This window comes from Orbicella franksi, chromosome 2 (assembly GCF_964199315.1).
Source record: "Orbicella franksi chromosome 2, jaOrbFran1.1, whole genome shotgun sequence".
In the NCBI taxonomy this organism is placed as follows: Eukaryota; Metazoa; Cnidaria; class Anthozoa; order Scleractinia; family Merulinidae; genus Orbicella; species Orbicella franksi.
Genome location: NC_138146.1, coordinates 24,820,334 through 24,843,170, shown reverse-complemented (window position 1 = coordinate 24,843,170; position 22,837 = coordinate 24,820,334). Strand labels below are relative to the sequence as shown.

At 37.5% G+C, this 22,837-nt stretch overlaps 1 protein-coding gene across 1 annotated transcript; it reads left to right on the top strand.

The window, feature by feature from the left end:
• The first annotated feature begins 1,455 nt into the window (after nt 1-1,455).
• Nucleotides 1,456-22,808, top strand: LOC145478791 (serine/threonine-protein phosphatase 6 regulatory subunit 3-like). Its single transcript, XM_081456954.1, has 31 exons — nt 1,456-2,978; nt 3,096-3,175; nt 4,883-4,969; nt 5,599-5,671; nt 6,318-6,382; nt 7,073-7,121; nt 7,213-7,350; nt 7,876-7,941; nt 8,236-8,348; nt 9,057-9,176; nt 9,323-9,375; nt 9,647-9,720; nt 10,065-10,217; nt 10,808-10,933; nt 11,085-11,149; nt 11,576-11,691; nt 12,867-12,952; nt 13,751-13,837; nt 14,123-14,220; nt 14,334-14,391; nt 14,555-14,629; nt 15,070-15,125; nt 15,248-15,426; nt 16,170-16,326; nt 17,567-17,652; nt 17,984-18,026; nt 18,239-18,352; nt 18,944-19,054; nt 19,438-19,489; nt 19,793-19,917; nt 20,700-22,808. The coding sequence occupies exons 1-31, from the start codon at nt 2,919-2,921 to the stop codon at nt 20,755-20,757; spliced, it is 2,823 nt and encodes a 940-aa protein (XP_081313080.1). The 5' UTR covers nt 1,456-2,918; the 3' UTR covers nt 20,758-22,808.
• The last annotated feature ends 29 nt before the right edge of the window (nt 22,809-22,837 follow it).

Sequence of the window (22,837 nt, the reverse complement as noted above, 5' to 3'; positions counted from 1 at the left end):
GAAATTTTAATATTAGTTCGATCAGAAATTGTTGCATGGAACCGGTCACAATAGTAGTCAGGCATTCGTTTAGGTTTTCCTTCATGCATGCTTTGCTAGTTTCTAGATGATTCGATCCAGCCTGAGGGGTGCAAACATTTAGAAGTTACAGAAGTTAGTTGAAAGACGAATTTATCTTGAAAACGGGTGTCGACCGGTTGAGAAACAAAAGTGTAACAAGTAGTGCAACATTCTCAATGATTCGTTCATTTAAAACAAAGTGAAAACACGAAAATCCAAATTATCAACCAATTAAAACAGTGAATAGTTATGCATATAGTTTCTTTCGTATATGAGCTCTCATGCGCAAACAGCAGTCATGCATAGAACTGACCAAATCGTGTATGTATAATTATTAAGCGTTAGACTGTGAGGACATCTTACCGGCTCATTCACGCTGGAATCTCACGCAATAACTGACCAAACAGTCTACATTAGAAATTTAACAGTGATAGCAGCACAACCTTTGTGCCACGTGATGATACATAACACGAGATTACAAATGCTTTGCATGTGTAACACGGTAGAAGGGGGAGGGAGACCGGGGAATGCAACTCAGGCTAATCATGACCGGCTAGCAGAGGAGAAAAAGGCAGTGGAGTTGTAACACGCTTGCATCTTTGTATATCTGATAGGTCCAAATGTAGTCAGATTTGCTAATAACGGGAAGGAAGACTCCAGTACGTAGATTTCCAAAATAAACTTATTTGGAAAATGGACAAGCATGTACATATCGCTCCGCTATTGTTAATCATGTTTTGCGCTTTCCGCGATACTCGTTATTCAGCAGGGGTATTCGATATAGGGTTAGTTCGAACATTTCCAACTGAAAGTTGCAAATAATCGTGCTTACTTACGATTGTCCGCTGATTTCGTTAGTCACCCTTGATCTTGCCAATGTATAAATGGTAACTGACAAAAAGTTTTTGTTTAACTTTTTTCATAAAGCAGCTAAAAGCTACCAGTAAAAGACTCAAACTGACTATAAAAAATTGTAACTTGGATCGATAAAGGGAGGCTGTTTTTCTGAGGAGGGCTAAGGCGTAATACCGGAAAACTGCAGAGTTAACATTCGACTAACCAGTTCCAGGCTCCTAGGACAAAGCGGTACGACAGAGGCTCTCCTACACTATGCTGCATATAATTTCCCGACATTTACAACCAGCCAAATAACAGACTCTAATTCATCTAAGTCCTTCATAAACCCTGCCTGGTTGTCTATCAATTCCCGCGAGGGTTCTACGTCAGACAACGTCAGAGCTGACTAATGATGCCAGTCGCAGGTTTCCGAAATGAATACCATAGTAATATCTCCTGACTTCAGTAGTACGTTAAAACCTTCCAAGAGACCTTCATACTTGGAAACATTTTCTTCCAATCTTTCTTCTGGGTGGAGACAGACACTGTTTAGGGAACGCTTGTCCCAGCCAGGCCATGAATCCGGACCATTTGAGAGATCGGGGAGATAGGGGATCTAAAAATCCTGACGAACTGTTCGAAAGGCTCCTTGCCCTAGAGCCAAGAGATGGTGATCAACGTCTCTTGATTGAGTAATATTGCAAATTTTCCTCCCAGTTTTCCCGAACCCAGTTACCGTGGGAATCCCACTTCCCGCCCTCTCTCCTTAATTACTCCCAATCTGTCTTCCTGTGTCTCGCGGGTGGGGGCGGGGTACTCGGGGATGATCGAATAGGCCGGGCAAATATCAAAACCCCCCAAAATCCCTGGGGCTTCCAAAATGAATCCCCCCTAAAAAAGTCCCTGGACCAAAAATAAACACCAAGAAAATCCCATGCCAAAACAGATGCAATGTAATGCGGCACCGTCTTTAAATATATAACGAGCGTAAAACAAGTTTGGTTGTACACCTGGAAGCCAGAGTACTTTAATCGCAGAACTACGCGGCCGGATCACTACCAAGAATCTTAATTATTCGTATTGTTCTGAATATCCCCAAAAATCCCTACTTAAATCAAGCCACCCCAAAAAATACTTGTCAAATTTTCCTACCATAAAAATACCGGAAACGAAAATTTTAACACCCCCAAAAACCTTAATTCATCCCCTTCACTTGAAATCCGGTGTAAGCCCCCCTTGGAGAGCTTGAAGTCCGCGTCGCTGAGGAAATTTCAGGTGCGAGTTTTTTGTTTCGGAGACGGAGCTAGCTGTGGGGGAGTTTTTGCGAGAATTGAAGAAACCACTGGGGAAGGAGGAAGGCTTGGGAAGGGTGGGTGCTTGTGGCCTGTAATCTCCTTTGGCGGCCATCTTGAATATGAAAATCACGTGCTCAAACTGCGAAACATATTATGGTCCATAAGACTCATTTCCATTTTCCTTCTATATTCTTGCTCCATTGTAAAGCTGAGTGAACTCGTTTCCCGCCGTTAGACTAACATACATTCTTCCGAACGTTTCCGTCGATTACCTGCTCTATAACAGAGAAACGTCCCTGACATTTCCAGCTTATTAATGGTGGTATAAGACTATCAGTTCATGTTATGTGAAACAAAGTATTTCGAGCGCATGCGGTCACGACAGCCAACAGTCTCTTGGAAATAGTGGTGGATTTCATGTTCAGTTGAGGTTTTGGTTTTATAGTGGAACGTTCGTAAGCTGGGAAAGTAAGCAGTTTGCATGGTGAAAATTATGGCGGTTATAACCCGTCGAAACAGTTAAAGCCGCCATCTTTACGGCCAGCTCAACAGTGCGAAGCGAAAGTTGTTACAGGACTTCGTGGATCGTGGATGGGCTCAAACAAGAAGCTTTCATTCTGCTACACTTGAGAAATCTCATGCAAACGCTTATATTTTAGCTTATTTGGTCTTTATAAGACCTATTTCCAGAATCGTGAGGAGGAATATATACAAGAACGACGCAAAATGTTTTGGAAATTCGACTTGCACCCTAGCTCTGCTATAGATACTATGTTAACAAGAGAGGTGAGTCTGTCTGTATGCATGCGTTTTCACTCAGTCATATATAGGTGTTTCGAGTTAACCTAAACGATTGCCTCTGAATTTTATCCCAAACGAAATATGTTTAAACTCAATTACCAGGACTGCACTTTGAGCGAAATATTGGATGAAGATGACGTTCTGCAAGAGACGAAATCACAAAATAGAAAGTTGGTGGACTTGTAAGTAGAAATTTCTGGTCGTCTAAAAAATTATGTTGATTTCCAAGTCAGTAACGTTTCAATATAGTAACATTGACCGCTATTAACAGGCCAAAGATCTCGCTATGTTTTTGTAGAGAGTGTTTGAGTAAGCCTCGTATAAGCCTATATTTTAATTTTCCAGTCAATACGTTTTTCGTTCAGCCAAAACTCCTTAAAGTCGTTTTTAGACAGTCGTACATTTGGAAGGAATCAAATGGAAAATAAATTGTTCGCTTCGGAAAACCATACCACTGTAGATTAACGTCATCAGGGGAGGAGGAAGGGAAATCATAGCTAATTTGGTTTAGAGGAAATTGGGAAGTTTGCGTGATATTGATTGCAAACGTTTCAACAAGCTTACATCCCTACATTGACGCAAGAAATCGTAAGCAAATTTAAACTACCCTGCATTAAAATCGTCCTCGATCACACCTCTCTCGGTGGCTTAAAGATTAACTCTATCCCAGATGTTAGTTATACAATGTGCGTACTTGGTATGTCCAGTGCTATTTGTGGTATGATTTGTGGAGAAATGCTTTTTTGGGGTGGGCTTCAGGTGATTTGTACCTAAATGATGCTTGCCTGTTTGCATTAAAATGCCCCGTTTATAATGAATCTTTCTTTTTTGTTGTTTTTGAATGTCCCTGAGGTCTTGATTTGCATCCCTCTCATAACATTGTAACCAACTTCAATTTGCTTCACTTGGATTCTTTGCTAGTGATGATGGACACCACATTGGACAAAATTAAAACAACTCACAGTGCATGTTCATACATATCTTGCATACGATTTGTTAATCGTCAAATTACAACGACACTGTCACAGTAGCGATCATGTAATGTTACTGTTAGTGTTTGACCTGTAAAATTCAAGTTATGAGCTCTAAGGCTTATTTTGTTCTAAAGGTTTTCTTCTGGCTTTAGCTTAAGGGAGGTTTATTCCTGAGAAGCTTATCAGAAGTAGTTTAGTGTTGCAAAAATGGTTTGGTCGATCTTTAGAAGCAATTTTACATCTGAGTAACATTAGATAACATGATAACAATATTGCATGGTCAAACACTCAGCACAGTGAAGTCAAATGCAAACAAATTCAAAAGCACATCTAAAAGTGTCTGAGTATACTGTTACAATACACATAAACATACAGAAGAAATGTTGCATGCGAAAGGCTTCCTTGTACTTAGGCTTCTATTATGGATATTATGGATTATATTATGGGTATGGATAAATTATCTGTGAAAACCATTTTCACATGTAGCCTCTTTTCTAATGAAATGCAATGGTCTCTGAAAATGAGGCAGCAGTAGATGTCCTGTTGATATTAGAACAGTTTTTATTATCCAGTTGAGTTAAATCTGAAACTTAAAATTACTCAGGGGAGAGGGAGAGGGTCTGTTACAGATGGGACTTTTTTTTACTTTCTTTCAGTGAGAGGGGAGGGGGACAGGAGGTGCTTATTATCAGAATGTTTCTATAATACAAGGAGAAGAATAGAAGAATGATTTTTTTATATATATATTATGGAAATTTGAACTCGATCAACTTTTGATGTCACAAAATCTTACAACAGTACAGACAGATATAGGTCCACATGTTTAAGAAAGAGGAGATCAAGCTGTTTGGAAGGTAATTTGTTTACACTGGAAGTACATAATTTATTCATTAATTTTTTGGCTTGATTTCTCAGTTTTATTAGACCAGAGATCTTAGAGGAACTAGTAAACCTAGTTCTACAACCACCAGATGAAAGTAAAGAGGAATGTCTCAAATACAAGTGAGTCAGGGCACTGTGTGATATGTGTGAAGATATATCAGGACTTTGCTGTTTTTCCATCACCCCCTGGGGATATTGGATAACAGGGCACTTTGACTAATTTCTACAGTGTTACTGTTGGTAGGCAGTGTTAAGGGTTATTTATGCAGACCATGTAGTGCCTCCCTGAGGGAAATTAATTATTAGTGATAAGAGTTCATGATATGCTTGGATGAGGATCTGGTATATAAACAGAGATTAGAACTAGTTTGATGTATACTCTTGATTTCTGCAGATCCCAGTTTCAAATTTGTTTTGTCAAATTAGATATATGAAGTTCTAGATGAGGTATATGCCTGCCAGATAGAGCAGTTTAAGGTTGCACGTGCTGGTGTGCACTCTGGCAACTCAACTCTTGAAGTGCCTCTCTCCTCTCCATAGTATGAATGGTTACCAGTAGACGACCGAATGAAAAGCTTGTCTAACCTGGCGGAGTGGCCGTACACTTGTTTCTTCATGCTCTATATAAACTGGGATAACCTCTGACAGTGCAAGTTAAATTTATGTGGAATAAAGCATGACCGCTATTTTCTTTGTCACCTTTCCAAGCTGTGTACCCTAATGTGATGCAAACTTGTTCTTTGCTTCAGACATCCCAACATGGCTTGTGAAGTGTTAACAGCAGACGTATACGCAATAATTGACAAGCTAACAAACAATGAGGTATATGTCAGTGCTATGCCAATCTGAATTGGGCTTGGTTTTTACACAGGAGTATATTTATGTATCAAAGGGTAAAAAACAATTATATTTAAATTTCTTTGCAGCCTTGTGATTTTCTCAGATATGCGCTCCATTCTGAGAGTTACCAGTTATTATCGAGATTGCCTCTGAGAGTGCTCTGATTGCGTCCTGTTTTGGCATTCTCTGATGGGTGGGAGCTTCATTCTATGATCCTTATCCTCATTCTGTCCTTTATATCCTGCAAGTTTCATTTTCACGTTATCTCAGTTCAAAGATAAGTGACAAACCATGGAAGATTGCCTTTCATTTCCTCACATCTAAGATGGAACTCTCAGGCCACTAGTCATTGTTGAAGTATCTATAACTTAAGTGAGTCACATCTGAGGTCTGCACTGATTCCTAGATTACTACAATAGTTTTTTTCCTGCATCTAAACATTTTCATCTACTATGGCAGTCACAAGGGTCACATTTAACATTGGCAAAAGTATCATAGGTTCACCAATGTAACACAGATCTGTTTAGTTCAAGCACAGTGGTGTGGCTGTTAGCTTCTGTAACATTTGTCTGATAAATGTTATGAAGACCCTATTTACAGTTCTTCCACCATGTTGTTCTTATTACAGGATCTACTCAACAAAATTTGGTCATTTATGGAATCTGAACCCCCCCTTAATCCTCTGCTAGCAAGGTGAGAAACTGCTTACTCCAAAGCTACTAAATACTTTCCAGTTGCTATTATTACTGTGTCTTTCGGTAAGGTGCAATCTTAATTACAGTGACAGTCAACAAATCTTGAAAAAAGCAGCAAACAAAGTGGATCAAAACGAACCATTGACAACCCACAGACATAATTTTTGAGCCAGCTGTTAAACTTGATTTTTGTTTCCTAAGAGCTCCAGTAGGATGATTGCTGGTGGTTAAAAATGCAATAATATTATTGATGATTGAGAATGTGTTATGGAAAGGTGGGGTGACTGTGATTTCTGTTGCATGAAACTTCAAAGAGTTTTGCTACCCCTGTTGGATAAGATGCTAATCAACAATAATTTATTATCATTTACACAATAAACATTGGAACTAACCTACCCATATTTTATGGCACAATGGAGAAAAAGATTGTGACTCATTTGCAAGACTCAAACCCTTAAGAAAACAATGAATTCAAAATAACTTACTAATTTCAAGGGCCCCATTTTGAAAAATGCTTATGATCAGTGCTATACAATTGCAAACCCTATAAAGTCCCATATAGAATAAATAAATATTCTTTTGCTAAAATTTACTCAGAAGCTCTTGTGAAAAGGTAAGTTTTAAGGTTTAAGTGTTATCAGATTTAACTACTCATACCTATTTTTAACATCAAGTCTCTTTCTTTCAGTTTTTTCAGTAAAGTTATGGGCGTTCTTATAAGTAGGAAAACATCTTTGGTAAGTATGTTTGTAACTTCTGTGTAAAAAGTAAAAAAAAATTGTTTTGTTATTCATTTGGTTCAGAGGTTTCCAATGTTATTTTTTGTAGATGTTAGAGTACTTAAAAAGTAAAGAAGATTTTGTCAATGCCATTGTGAAACACCTTGGGACATCTGCCGTCATGGACTTACTCCTTCGGTTAATTACCAGCGTGGAGTCTCCACAACTGCGGCAAGACTTACTTGAGGTAAAGCTCACTATTTGTAATTCCCTTGCTTTTATTTTGACATTGCACTTAAATTTTGAACTGGGCTTTTGAGTGACCCATTCAACTTATGCTACTTTTTCCAATCTTATAGAAATGATATTGATGTCATTTGTGCATCTATAAGTTCTACATGTAAACAGACACTTTCATAATGAAATCTGCTTATTGAACATTCCTAATATTTGTTCTGTTTAACAAATTGATATCAGCTTTTCATGCGTCTGTCCTGTTATTGACAATGAATTTCGTCATAACATTGTCAAAGTTGCTGTGGATCGACAGGACAGAGGCATGAAAAACTGATGTCAATTTGTTTTTTAGGGTAACAAATTGTCAAGAATTGTCCACTCTTGCTCGTTGATGCATCGCATAAATTATAAATTCATGTGTCTGTCTGCATATTGACAACAAAAATTATTAGCCAATAACCGTGTGAGAATTTCTGCAGTTATCATAAAATTAGTGTTTTGCAGTGTGTTTACGTTATTATTCTTTGTATTGCAGTGGTTAAATGGTCAAAAACTAGTGGAGAGTTTGGTCTCTTTAATTGACCCTGAAATTGATGAAGAGGTTGGTTCACTATCCTTTTCTTTTGCTCTCATCAGGAAATGGCTTCTTAAATAAGTATTAACTTCTTTTAATTAATTTATTTATTTGTTTATTAATTAATTTATTATTAAATTCATGTAATTTGGGTGAGTTAACAGGTGTTACACTTGTTATTATTTTCTATCTTCTGTATCATTTATCTGACTGGTATTCCTTGCCTCTTTTTGGACTGACTGCACTGTGGAAAAATTTGAAACTGTTCTTATGTGAAGTGAAACCAAACTCCAACAGAGCTACTTTGATTTGTTTCTGCAGAGAAGCTGCAATGCTGCACAAAGCCTGTGTGATATAATCCGTCTTAGTAGAGATCACATGTCACAACTCCAAGAGAATGCTGATCAAGATCCTTTGCTAGATGCAGTTCAAAGGTATTATTATGTTTAATTGAGTTGACTAATTCCCTCTCGTTTGTTCCAATTTTGGGGATTGGACTGAAGTCCTAAGCCTGATGTTGCATAATTTCTTATGGCAGTTTCTGTGTTACAAAACAACTAGAAGTAATGCTGCTCCCACTTGCAGATTATTCTAATGAGTTGCAGCTACCAGGCGTGTTCCCATTTAATTTTGTTATTCTCCTGGGTGAAGAGAGGTGCAGTGATTAGTTAGTTGTCTCACTCTAGAACACACCACAGTGACACTGGCCAGGTGACATACATGTAAACCAAGGCCTTTCAATCCAGAGTTCAACATGCTAATTAGGTGGCTCCACTACTTCTGGTCTCAATGTGAAAATTACTGTCCTAGCAGGGGTTTCATTAACGTTTTCAGCAGGAGGGTGACTGGTTTTTACAGGCAGGCTAAACCATTAGAACTGAACTTCTTTGTAAGAAAAACTTACCACTAGATGGTCAAATTAGCCAGGAAAAATTGTCCCCACAGCCGATCAATTTGCCCGGTGCCTGCCCCTTGATGTAACCCCTTTCTTAGATGTAGAAAACCTTTGGGAAAACCTTTAATTAAAGAGCCTCTAACCTCTTACCCTTGAATAGTCTCCTAAACTTGTCAAAGCAGGCTGTCAGTTTTGCTTAATTATATTGATTTGTAATTGTTTAATGTTGCTTTCTGTTTCTGTTTAGGAGAGAGACAGTGTCAGAGTTATTAGATCATATGCTTCATGATGCTCAACTTCATCCCGATGTAGCACTCGTCAATGGAATCTCTGTTCTACTCACACTGTTGGAAGTCAGGAAAGGAAGGTGTGATTTTATCTCTTTTCACATTTGTAAGCTGCTTGTTTCTTTTGCTCAAGGCAAAAATTGTAACCTGGCTTTTGCACATGATATTTTTGCTGCCATTAAAATCACATCTGTTATTAACCAATGATTTATTGTTTTTCCCGTAGTGGAGAGGGAGAAGAACCAATGACTCCCTTGGATGCAGAAAGACTTGCACAAGGTAGAGAAAAAAATTTAGTCTTCCTTTAAGTGTTCTGTTTATAAAAGAAATTTTATGAGGGTTGAAAAATAAGTTTAGCATTTGATTTCATTTGATTATAATTTTTATTAATAAATTGTATGGATCAGTTTCAGTTTCTACCCAGTCCTGAAACTGAAAACTTGACAAAAGAATGATTTCTTATCAAACTTACCTAAACTACACTTGTTACATTTTTCATTAAAGGTTTTCTTTTCCTGAATTTAGCAAGGTATTCTGTTGTGTTTTACAGGTGTTAGTGCTACATTAGCTGCTTTAACTCCACGACTCAAAGACTTCCATCAGCTTCTGGTGGATCCACCTCCAGTAAGCCACGACCTTTTTGTCTTTAATATGTTATTAATCATTGTTGAATGATTAAGAGCCATTTTGTGAACCATTTACTGCTCTGTGGTCCTGTTTCTTTGTATGTGGTACATTGATCTCTGCTAAAAATGTTCAAATGGACACAGGATGACCAGAAAAATCTGGCTGAATTCAAAAGGTGGCTGTGTTACAGGGTTGCTCAGAGATCAGAACTTGCTTTTTTTTTAAATCAAATAATGGGGGTTGGGGCAGGGGGGCGGGGGGCAAGTGCTGCACTAAAAACTTTAAATGTTTTCTTGCAAGCTGGTGTTAACCGTCTTTCATTGTTTTTGTTTCCTTGTCAGATGAAGCCAATGCTAACGACAATAGGAACTCTAGACCCTCCCCTTGGCAATGCTCGTCTTCAAGCCTCCAAGTTGATTGCTGCCATATTAGCCACTAATAGTGATACAATAAATGCTGAACTAGCTAACTTAGGAACTCTTCAAGTTTTATGGGTAGGTATCCAAATCAAAATACAATTTACAAGAGAGGCATTGCATTATATGTCATGGATGGCTTCATTTCAGTTTAGTAAGCTCTAAAATTTCTAGTGTTGATCTCTCTTCCCCAAATCTAACATCCGTGTTACTTTGTTCCGAACATTTTTATTTTTCAACCTAACAAAATGGTTATTACATCAAGTACACAGTAAATGTAATTCAAAATCTCTGAACAGCTTCACCATGTGCTCTAGTACAAAAAATACATTGTAGTACTTTTTAGTAGTACAGCTCCAATCTACTTTTCCCCCCTCCATTTTACCATTGCTGTTACCAGTACTATAAATTACCCAAATAAATGTTTGGCGATTTGTTTGGTGATGTTTGGCATTTGCCATTATTCCTATGTAGGATTATTAGTGTTGTTTTTGATACTGTTGTTTTTGACACTCATAAATTGATTTTCTAAATCAATCTTATGCAGAGCTATTAGTTTTGAAAGAGCTTACATGTATTCTCAACTAGTTTTGAAACAGCCTTCTGTTTTTACCAGAGGCCAGGATCATGCAAGTCTGCTGACATTTTGTTTTAAATTTGATTTACAGGAGTTATTTTTCAAGTATTCATGGAATAATTTTCTCCATACTCAAGTGGAGAAGTGTATAACCACAGTTTTAAACAATCCCCCAACTGAAGAAGATGGTGAACAGTCTACTCCTTTAGTCGATGTTGTAAGTTTCCCCTAGACACTTTGCTTAAATTGTAGCTGAGGTTTCTTTAGGATCGTGTCTGTTAAACTGCATGTGTTACTAGCTAGTGGAACTGATCATGTTTTGTATTATTGAGTGTATCGTTTTTCTGTTGTTTTTTTTTTGTACACAGTTATTTAAAGATTGTCAAATTATACAAAGGATACTCCAGGAATGGGATGATCTTGATTCAGAAACGTAAGTGGGAAGGTTCCAAATATTGCTAAGTATTTTCAGCTCCTAACAATATCAGAAGGCCGCACTGGTTGTCATTGTTGGAACTCTCATCTTCTGTAAAATTGAATCAGCAAGGCTATACAGTCCAGCATTATTGTCTGACTTTCTTTTCAATACAAATAAAGGTCCCTGTGGTCAGTGGAAAAGAGGGGTAACATTTTCAATAAATTGGGAACATGGGCAAATATAAAATGTTTAGACTTCTGAGTGATTGGAGACCTCACAAATTATTTTTAGAATGATTCATAGCCCTTGATGTTCATTGCAGGCCTGTGTTCCTAAATACAAACTGTGATGCAAATACCCAATCTATGGCCATATGTTACTTGTTTGCCAAAAAAAAAAAATATGGTGGAATTGAAACTGTCTTCTTGTTTTGCTATCTAGAGGGCTGACCAGCAAACGGAAAGGATACATGGGCCATTTGACAAATGTGGCAAACAGTATTGTTCAAAGTGTAGAGAAAGGCAAAAACAAAGCTGCTCTTGATGCAACATTTTCTGGTGAGTATTAAATACATACTTGCTATGCAACATTTCCATCAATTGGTATACAAACACCTTAGTCAATGGTTTAATGCATTAATACATAGAGGACATTACATGGCCTCGTGGCAATACAAAATTTCTCTCAGACTGTTGAAGAACATTTCACAAGTGAGCACAGCAAACGAGAGAAATATTTTTTTAACACAAGAAGGGAAATTTCATATCTCCAAGTGGCAATGTAATGTTCTATTTATTGTATAAACACCAATGAAATCCCAACCCATTTCACTTTGGTTTCGAAAGGTGCCATTTATTAATATGTAACCATAGCAACAGTGATCTTTTCGCATGTGAAGATAACATGTAATTTCCACGTGTGAAGATACTACGATTATCAGTTGAGTAAGGCATGAGGGAAGTTTGGTTACGAAGTTTTGGCCTTAAAATTATGGTGTTGTCACGGGCAACTTACCTCGTTTCCATTGGTAACAATATCAACAGCCGTTGGTTGCCTGTCACGTCGCCTACAATTTTGTGCACTTTGCTGCCAATGACGTCAAAGGCCGACAAGTTACCAATAGATACGGAGCCAGTTGCCCGTGACGACAACAAGATTTTTACATGAAAACTTGGTGACCAAACTTTCGTCCCGCCTTACTCAACTGATAATCATAGTATAATGTTTTTGTGCGAAAGCTCACTTGTTATTTCATTGGTTATCATCATCATCACTCCATGTAGCCCCCAGTGGGGCATAGGACCGCTTTTTATATAAATCACAGCTTGTCGAAATCAAGTCCTTAACTTATTAAAGACTTGTTTATTCTCCTTTGGATGGCAAATCAGCCTTTTAAAAACTCGCTATTTTGATTGGGGTCCACAGTGGCATGGCAGCCTTAGCGCAAAATGCTCTGACATGATTTGAAGTTTTAACAAAATTGAGGGCTGATGGATTGCCACTTGAAAGCTGTGATCAACTAAAATTAATGTCTGATTGAATGCAGCATTTCCTTGACTCATGGCAATGATTCACCTGTTTCCTAAAGACACAGTTCACATGTTGAACTGCTGGATGCACAATCCAGACCAGACTACATGAGCGTGGACAACTGTGCCTGAAATCCTGTGTTACTGGTAACTGTTATTAGGTCAGTTACAGCCATTCCATTTTGTTATTGTTAAAATTTCAGACTTGCCAGAGAATGTTCGTGAAAGATGGAATGCATTTGTGAGTGGAAAGTTAGCAGATGTCAACAAACAAAACTTATCTGAACTGGTGAGTTGCAAAACATGGAAAAACAAAATGAGAGTGAGGCTGGGTTAACTACCTGCAATCATGGACAAAAGTCTTTGGACAAAATATGCACATTTGGTGCTTTTCTACACATGCCAGGCGTGAATACATATACACCTGCCTAGCCTCTCTTCCCTCTCCACATACATAGTACCTGCAATTTCTCTTGAGGTTCAACATTGTATTGGGAGAGGGAACAGCAACTCGTTTTAACAGGATAGCAGTGCTTTTCTTAACTTCAGTTGTAAAACACAGATAATTTGTTTTAGTATAACCCAACTAGTGGACTAATGCAAATCCTGCATTCTAATTGGCTACGCTACTAGAGGACTATTAGTAATAGTCCTCGAGTAGCGAAATTGGCACAATTGAGCGTGACGCTTTCTTTCGTTTTATTCCCAAATAAATATTTCTTCAACTTGCATTTGCTAACTTTATTATTGCCTTTTCTGTCCAACTAGTTGGGTGATACTAAAACAATTAGACCCTTTGCCCTCAAGGGCCATGGGTCAATAGCTCATTCGGCTTGGCTTCATGGGCTATTGACCCATGGCCCTTGTGGGCTATGGGTCTAATTGTTAAGTATTACATCAGTGTCCCAAGGACTTTGGTTCACGATTGAAGTACTGTTTTTATACAGTACAATTTACCTTAAATTTACAAAAGCATGTATAATGTGTCCTTTGTAAAAACTGCTGAGTTAACTTTTTATGATTACGTAAACATTACTGGTAAGTTACTATTTTTTGTCTAAACCTGTCTATTCTTCATCATTTTTAGGTTGGTCATCATTTTCAGTCTTCTTCAGATGATGAAGATGACTTCAAGCCTATCTCCTTCTTGCATACAGAGAGCTCACTTCAACAGGTATAAAATACAATGAAACCAAACTTTCTTCACACCTTACTCAACTGATAATTGTAGGAGTTAAACAGTTTTCATTGTGAACTTGCAATAATTATTGTTAAAGGGGCCATCAAAAATCTATTTCATTTGTCCCTTTATTCCTGCCCAATATGATATTTATTTTACAGGATCTTGCATGGTCCAGGGGAAACATTTTATAATACTGTATTATTGTATTGTAACATTGTACTTGAAATGTTGCCTGGACAATAATAGAAAGTTAACTGATTGTTGCTTCCCCTGTAGGCATTTTCACGGTATCAAGTGCAACAGATAACAACAGAATTCATGGACACATTTGGCCTTGATGAAGATGAGTTTCAAGAACCAGATGACTCAATTAGGTTAGTATTTTCCTTCAATAGTGGTTTGCAAAATTGGTCATCAAAGATTGACTTACTATTTCTGAGTTGACATTGTCTAATATCCTATTACCTTTCTGTGAACTCTGTTGCAGTGGGCCATTTGACAGAATTGGAGACCTCAGTTTTAGGATGAATGCCCATGAGGATAATGTATGTTTGGGTCATTCTTTAGTGTTATTACTGCAATTGAGAGCTTATTTTGGAATTTTTGTATCAAATAATTATGTTAATATTTTATCTTGTTTTATTTATCTTGTCCATTGGATCCCATGTAGTTGATTTACCGAGAGCTTGATTTCTCTTTTCTGTACAGCCCAACACTGCCCTATTTGAAGCTTGTTGTAATGAGAAAATTCAACAATTTGACGACAGTGGAAGTGATGAAGAAGTAAGTGCTAATTCCAGAGTTATTCATCATTTGCCAATGAACTAGCTTTGAATTATATCCCACTTGCATGTTGATGCCCTTGAAAGTCCAATTTCACAATGGCAAGTAACTGAAAGTGTTGTTTTCTAAATATAAGAGTGGCCCAAAGCATCACTTAATCCATAGTTTCTTAGCACATGGTGGAAAATTGAGTTATTAGATGTATGAGTATTATAAAAAAATGTTTATTTTTAAATAGGTTGTATCAGTTGATGAGGTCAGATGTAGTTATCTGTATCTATTACATACATGTTGGTGTTTAACAGAATAGTTGAAAGTGTGATGTTGTTTTTGTTTAAACAAACTACATTGTATCCTTATAATTAATATTATGATAACAAATACTTTGTTAAATCAGCATGTCAGGGCCGATGAAATGAAACTTTTATTCCTTCTTTTAGGATATTTGGGAGGAAAAGGAACTCACATTTTCATCCATTGCAGAATCAAGGCAAAGGTTTGTAAAGTAATGCAAGTTGTTTCACCTCACAGTATAATTATATATCGGTACTCATATTAATTACATAGCTTCATTACTGGGAATGCAAACATGATTCCTAACTTTAACTTTTACTTTAGTACCCTGTCACCTGAAGGAGAAAGTGACAGTGAGAGTAGCGAAAGTGATGATGATCTGGAGTCACCTGGTGGTAAAGCCCCCAATGTCCCATATAAGAATGGCAGCAGTCCCCAGAAATCTCCAGTAAAGCAACCTCCTCCAGCTGCAGACAACAAAATGGAAGTAGATCCTACAGATGGTATGTAACGATTAATTATAGTCCCTTACAGGGTGCTGAGGGCTGTCATTAAGGGCTGTAACCCATAACACCTGTTATGGCTGAGTATGCTTGATTTTCCCTTGATGCAACTGGAGAAATTGCCTGTTGTTGATAGGATTCACCCACAGCGTAACAAGTTTACTGCAGCTGTGGGTAACATGGCTACAGGTGAAAATGCACAAGGTCTCATTCATGTAAATTTTACTGATCGTGACAATAATGATATCTAAAGTTGATGCCAGTTGGAGATGAAACAATTTTTTAGTTAACTAGTTAGTAACTTATTTTAACATTTTGCTGGGTAAAGTATCCTGATATTTGTCATACATTCAGCAACATTCAGTCTTGCCGTCCATGTTACAATTGAATAGAACAGATTTTCTTATTTGGAGAAACCATTTTTTAACATAGCCTGGAAGTCTGCAGTAATAACAGTTACCATTGTTGAGTAATATTCTGAGATAATTATTACAAGGCACATTTGAAATTGAATGAATTGAATGTACATGGTAGAAATATTTATTTATTTTGTCAATGATCCTTTAAATTCACTGAGAAAGTAAAGAATAATGACAAGTTGCATAGTTACAGGTAGTCGAGGTGAACTGTAGAAAATTAACTAATAAAAGAAGTTTTGTGTGGAGGTTTAAAATGGTTGTCATGGCAGTGCATAACATCAAAACCAGATTTAAAGCAAAACATATGTTTGATTTGTTTTCCAGCATGGTCCCTTGCATTTGAACCAGAGGAAGTAGCAGTAGATGAAGCCGTGTCTATGGATGCATCAGATGTTGGCTGGGGAGAGACTCCTGCAGCAACAACAGACACAGGATGGGCCACATTTGATAGTTTTACTGACATAAGAATGGCTCCCAGCAGGTTTGTACATTGTCTTTCAAATTGGCACGTAATAAGTACCCTTGACTACTTGGGTCTTGAACAAGCTGTTGTGATACTACATGTGGCTTTTAAGAAAAGCGTATTGAAAATAATTTTTTATCCCTTGACAGAATTATGTAGTTCTAGAAGTGTGGAATATTTGCCTATTATTTTGTGTGCAAGTATAATTAACTCATCCAACACTGTCTTATTAAGGCCCGGTTCAAACGTCGAACTTTACATGTGCCGAACCTAATACCAATTTGGGTCGACCCAAATAATTAAGTTCGGCAGTTGATTCAAACGTCGAACCTTATTTAGTCGAACTTAATTGCAAAAATAAAAGAGACACTAATGCAAACGGCGGTTATTGCTGACCAAAATGGCATGAACAGTGTGGGAAAGACGAATTGTGGAAATGAAGAGCTTGCTTTTCTTGCAAGTGCGATCAAGGAGGGTAGCACAAGTTGAAGAAGGCGACTCCAGATGCAGTTAGCCTTTGACAACCGAAGACGATTTTTAAATTTGGTTTGCCTTGTATTATTGCTTATTCCCGAAGGAATATCACAGTTCAACTGTGACGAGTCTCGTCCAGTTCAATTCGTTCCTGTCGTCGGTTTCTTCAAGATTCATTTATTTTGTCATTTTCTCTCAAAAACATGACTCGCAGTACGCCACCGGACTGCCTGCTTTCCAACCCGCTACACTCTTATCGCTTTCAAATACGGAACACCGCAAACAGAAGTGGTTTATGCACATGAAGCGAGTATTTTTTGTACTCTCGAAGCAAGAGGAACACATATCTTCCCGCTCTTCCCGCCATTTTGTTCCAAAAGATCAAAACAAGCTGTGTACGCATGACAAAATGGGAAACATGCAGAACTCTGGGTAAAAATTAATTAATTTAATGTATTTGTAATGTATGCATTAGGTTCGGTACATGAAAAGTTCGACGTTTGAATCGGAGTCGCCCCGTAGTTGAACTGACCGACTGGCCATGTCGAACTTTATTCTCGGGTCGACCCAAATAACATGAGTCGAACTTAATTGATTCAAACGTCTATCTCGTCATGTACTTAATTGGGGCTATTAGGTTCGGCTCATGAAAAGTTCGACGTTTGAACCGGGCCTAACTGTCCTTGGTGGACATAATTTTAGCATTTTGCTTCTTCATACATACCAAAAAACATCAATTTTTCCGTGCTCTCAACTTGACTGTGCTGACTTGTGTTATCATCAGTCAACCATCAGAGGACGCAGGGGATCCTCCAGTTGCCATGGAAACAGAGCCATCACCTCCTGCTTCACAAGCTGGAGCAGCATACAGTGAGTGAACTACTGTATTTTCATCCGTGTGTTAAGAATAATTTTTGATTATGTTGCTTGGGCCTAAGAGGAACTATTACTGACACAAGTTCTTCACCTCTTTATCATTTCACTTGAATGCATAATATTACGTTGTTGTCTCTTTACGTGAAATGTTCCTCTAGTGCTCTTGGTGTGACAATTGTCATAACTTGGTCATTGTTAATTAGAGTGACCGATCAGTTGTGTAGTAGATCCGTTCAAGGTTGTAGGATCAAACCTTCCAAAGTCAGCAATTTCTTTAACTTCTTTGCTTCCAGCTAACACTTGCTCTTTTGTTGTTTTCTTGTAGTTGTCAAGGAAGAGTCCAACCCAGACAAACAGGATGAGTCAAGGTATGCATTGAAGCTCTAACAAATTTCTGATTGATTTTATGTTAAGTGAGGGCAAGAAGGTTGCTAAGTGGCCTATAATTATTTCAGAAGTGGGGGAGGAGGTGGGGGGCATTTAAGACAGAAGCATATTCTTCCATTGCTAGCTAGTTGTTTCTGTCTGCCTTTCTTTTTGTCCATTTGCCAACCATGCAACTTTTCACCCCCTTGAGTAGAACACAGGGCCTGGTATCCAGTGCCGAGGCTCTTGGAGTAGCTACCAAAACTGAAGGCAAATCTACAGACAAGGCAAAGCACTCACCTGTGGTTGATAGAGCAGCACTGTACAGGTTAGCAAGGTGTTGTAATAATAATAATAATAATAATAATAATAATGATAATAATAATAATAATAATAATAATAATAATAATAATAATAATAATAATAATAATAATGATATTTATTGCATTAAAGAAAAACAAAAGTTACCTGGCTTTTCTTGCTGGTACATTTTCAAAATTACTTTCAGTCTAACAAGTTCTCTTTGAGGCAGTGACATAGGCTGGTAGCTGTGGCTGTTATAGAGCTCTACAGCTCTTTATTTGGACATTGTTTAAAACCTCTTAAATGTGTTATCCAGCAATTAATGTGCAAGACTGACAAGTGGCAAATCTTAAGAACTATACGATGAATCAGCAGGAATTTGTAAACTTTTGGCGTGGTATTTTACAGTCTAGCTTGATGTTGTAACCACTGGGGTTGCCAGTGCCACCGAATTTTTTTCTTCTTTTGACTGAAATACTTGTGCTGGCGACTAAATCTTAACACTTAGGAGCCAGCTGGCCCCAAGGTTTTTTCCTGAAAGTCAAGCTCCGTTGTAGTAAGTATAATAACACTCAATTCTGCCAAGCTGAGAGGTGTACTGTTCATTTATATGCAGGTGTGAGGGTCGAGCAAGTGACAGTTCAGCTCCATTAGCAACAGATGATAGTGATGATGATATCTCAGATGATGAAACACCTAGTGTGAGATGTGAGGAGGCATTTTCAAGGTGAGATAAACATAAATTTATTTGTTAGTAGTTGACAAAGAATCACAGGAGAGTTGCATAAAGCCTGGGTTGTTTAGTTCATCAATTTCATTAATTTCATTAATAAATAAGTCTTATTCCTCTTGATAGGGGAAGGTTAGTTTTAACCCAAACTCAAAACACGGCAATAACAAAACAAATCAAGTTATGAACTATTGTTTGTCAGTAACATTGTCAGTTATGTCACTCAGTCCACTCCACTTTCCTAGAGATGAAGATGTGCAAACCCATAGAATGGTTGAAAGGAAGCCTGCATGATGCAAAGATATTGATGACTTTTATCTTGCAAACACCTTGACACAGTATAAACACGTCACATATTAAATTCTTTTGACTCCCAATAGGTTGACAGACATAGGTGTAACGGAAGGAGAGTCTGCAGATAGTGGAGTTATGGTGAGTTTATGCCTTTAACTAATCGAGACATGGAACATGACATGCTAAATTGACAAATCACAGTATGTATAGTAACTGAGAGACAATAGTTATTATTAGAGAATATTGTACACTAAATTATTAGGATGTACTAAAGCTGAACTGTGTGCTCTTGAAGAGTATTAGCTCTTGGAGGCAGAGTGTCACCTGAAACATTGCTTGAGTGTAGTTGTCTTATAAGAATATAGAATTGTTTTACTTGGACCTTAATTTTCTGGGCTATTTGACTTTTTAAAATAAGACCTTTTGTGTCTGTTTTTGTAGCCCTTGAATAATGTTCACAAAGATACAATGTCGAGTACAAAAATGGATAATGGCCCTGTGGACTTCACTAAAGAACCGGGAAATCAGGGCTTAACAAAGAAAACTAAATTGGATCAAGATACAAGGTAACTGGTCCAGATTTATGATGATAAGTTGACAATTGTAGTATTTTCACAAGATCACCATTGACATCATTGGTTGTGTTCTTGGTAACTGTAACTACCAGTAATTGCTCTGCTTAATAGCATGTGGGGTTACTTGTATGGTCTACTTCCTTCAATTCTTTTTAGGTGGGATATTAGAATGATGGTAAACAAACCAAGGGCACCATAGTTACATGTACTTGAGTCTTTATGCATCTAATGGAGCTAAAACTATAACAGTGGCTTGCGAATTGTATGTGTTCCTGCATGTCACATCTTGGTTGATTTATTGAACCAATTCACATAAAAATATGTAGCCTGTTGCTAAAATAGTGTACAATCAATTTGATGTACCGGTATTCAGATTCCATGACCAAAGGTTAATTTTGAAAGAAACTGTTGTTCTGCACCAGCATGCAAGTGAGACTTTGCTAGTTATCAAGTTGAAGTTGATAAAGTATATTAACCACTGTAGTGAGTTTGCAAGGTTGATGTTTCAATCACTAACCCTTCATCAGAGTAAAGTGTGGGATTCTCGGTTGTGTGCATGTTTATACAGTGGAGAAGGAAGTTATTTTGTAGAGAGTGGTGAGAAATGGTGTGGCATTCTCTAAGAGTTCACTGTGATGGCCATCTGGTCCACCGTTGAGAGGAGGTTAATCAGCAAGAGTACTCTTTGTGTTGTGCCAATAGCCAACCAGTGAGAACAAATGTCACATTGTGCTGTATTTCTCATTTTTTAGCAACTTTTTTCATTGTTTCAGGTCACCCTTAAATGAGTTAGTGGAATCACAGACAAGTCTAGTAAATGGACCAGGCTAGATTTGCTGATTTGTAGCCAATGTTTTTTGTTTGTAATGTTGTTAAATTTGTATGTTATAGATGATGATCTGTGTAAAATATTTTACTAATTACTTGGTCTGCTGAAAGTGGAAATCCCTTACTCAGCAGGCTGGTTTATTGTTGAACAAGTGTAGTATTCTCGACACAGTGTATGCTGGAATATCTTTGTATATGAAGAGTTTTTCTTTAGTCATAAAGAATTGGCATGAGTCAGTTAATGTTGTATGAGCATAGCTTGCAAGCAGGCTCTTATACGCTACGCTTAAGCAAAGCAAAGCTGCAAGGCACGAGTCTCTTCACCCGCCAACTTGTCTCTTGCAGCTCTGCCTTTGCTTGCGCCGCAACACACAGGAGCCTGCTTACGGGCTAGTGTGAGCATAGACAAGAAACACTTGCAATGCGTCTACTGTATATTCTGCAAAATTGCCTTATCTGAGGTGTAGTGTAACAGGCAAACAGACATTCACTTTCACACACTACAAGTATGTTGACTTGAACTACATCAATTTAAACTAGAGTTGAAAGTGATGCTCAGTTGAACTTGCATTGAATTGCAGCCAGTTTGTTTATTTTTCTTTTGTTCGTGGTTGGACTGTTTCGCTGTTCACTCACTTTTCATAAAGTTAGGAACTGGGGTTGGTGTAGTTTTATGAATGTAACACTAATAGTACAGCCTATTTACTGGGGAGTTGTAAATTTGAAAGTAGCATCAGAATTCACACAATGGGGTTCCTGGCGACGTTTTGTTATGAAAATGAAGACAAAAAAATTGAATTATTACTGAAGCTAGCCGTTCATAGTGAAGTGCAAATGTTGAAATGCATCTTCGAGATACTGAATTTCTAAAACACTTGTCTTTTATTGAAGGACAAATATTGTTGTAATGACGAGGACAAGTAAAGTGATGTACATAGAACAGGTTTTTTTTTTTAATCCTTGAAAGATCTTTTCATGGTAGAATTTCTTTCAGGTCTTTCTGTTTTAGATTTCTTACAAAGTTCATTCAGAATTCATTTGGTATGACCACAAACTCAGCATATCAAGCATCCTTCCATGGTTCATCACGTTGTTCTTGCTATTTTGACAGGATTCAAACTACTCCTGGAAACTCCTGGATTTTTGAAAGGTTTTTCCTGGGCCCTAGAAAATGCTGTGAAAATTCAATTTTGGCATCAACTCCTGGAAAACTCCTTGAATTTATCTATTAATGTTAGTTGGAGATTTTTTCACAAAAAAAGCGAATAAGAAAGTTATGAAAAGATTTCTTTACATACACTTTGACTGAGTAACTTGTGTCAAAGAAATTGATGTGAAATTCCCAACTTTGGGTCCTTTTTTTGTTTTTGTTTATACCATTGAAAACTCCTGGAATGATAGTATGAACCCTGTTTTTATAACTGTTTTGCCTGATGCAATAGCAACTCACTGGAAGATTAACTTGAAAAATCTCCAGTTTAAGGCTTAACATTAGATGAACTCTATAACTGGTACTCGTAGCTCTTGCAGTGCAGTGCAGTGCAACTGCATTGTGCAAAGAAAGTCATGTCTGATAGACCAGGGTGAGTCAATTTTTCATTCAGGTTAGTGGATTCTATCGTTTGTTTTCCCAATAATATTATCAAGAAGACATTTTCAGTAAGGAACAAGTGCAAAGTAAGAAATAATATTTTGGGAGCCTCTGAGAATGACTTATGGGCTAGTGCATCAGAAAATTGGTTTTCTTTGCACACTGAGCTTGGATCTTTTCCTTGTGTCTGCCAATTTACATACTTTTACTCGAGAGTTCTGATTGGCTGATTTCACTTGACATAGACATTTCTGATAATATTGAATGCTTGATTTCTGTGATTGTCGTCATACCATAATTATTCATTAGAAGACCACTTAGAAGTTCAAACGCTTTCTGAACTGTCAGTGCATGTACAAAAAAGCTGTAACCAGAAAGGACCTTCTTGAGGAAAAAGTCATTTCAGCACTTTGTAGTCATAACTTGGGTCTGTTGCCCCTTGAATAAAATTCACCTTGTGAAATATTTGTGTCCCTTAAGTATGGAATCAAA

Excerpts from the sequence above, each read along its gene's own strand:
- LOC145478791 (XM_081456954.1), top strand. The coding sequence starts at position 2,919 with ATGTTTTGGAAATTCGACTTGCACCCTAGCTCTGCTATAGATACTATG. Across the intron at positions 6,383-7,072 it reads CTTAATCCTCTGCTAGCAAG|TTTTTTCAGTAAAGTTATGG; the intron begins GTGAGAAACTGC and ends TCTTTCTTTCAG. Across the intron at positions 19,490-19,792 it reads CTGCAGATAGTGGAGTTATG|CCCTTGAATAATGTTCACAA; the intron begins GTGAGTTTATGC and ends CTGTTTTTGTAG.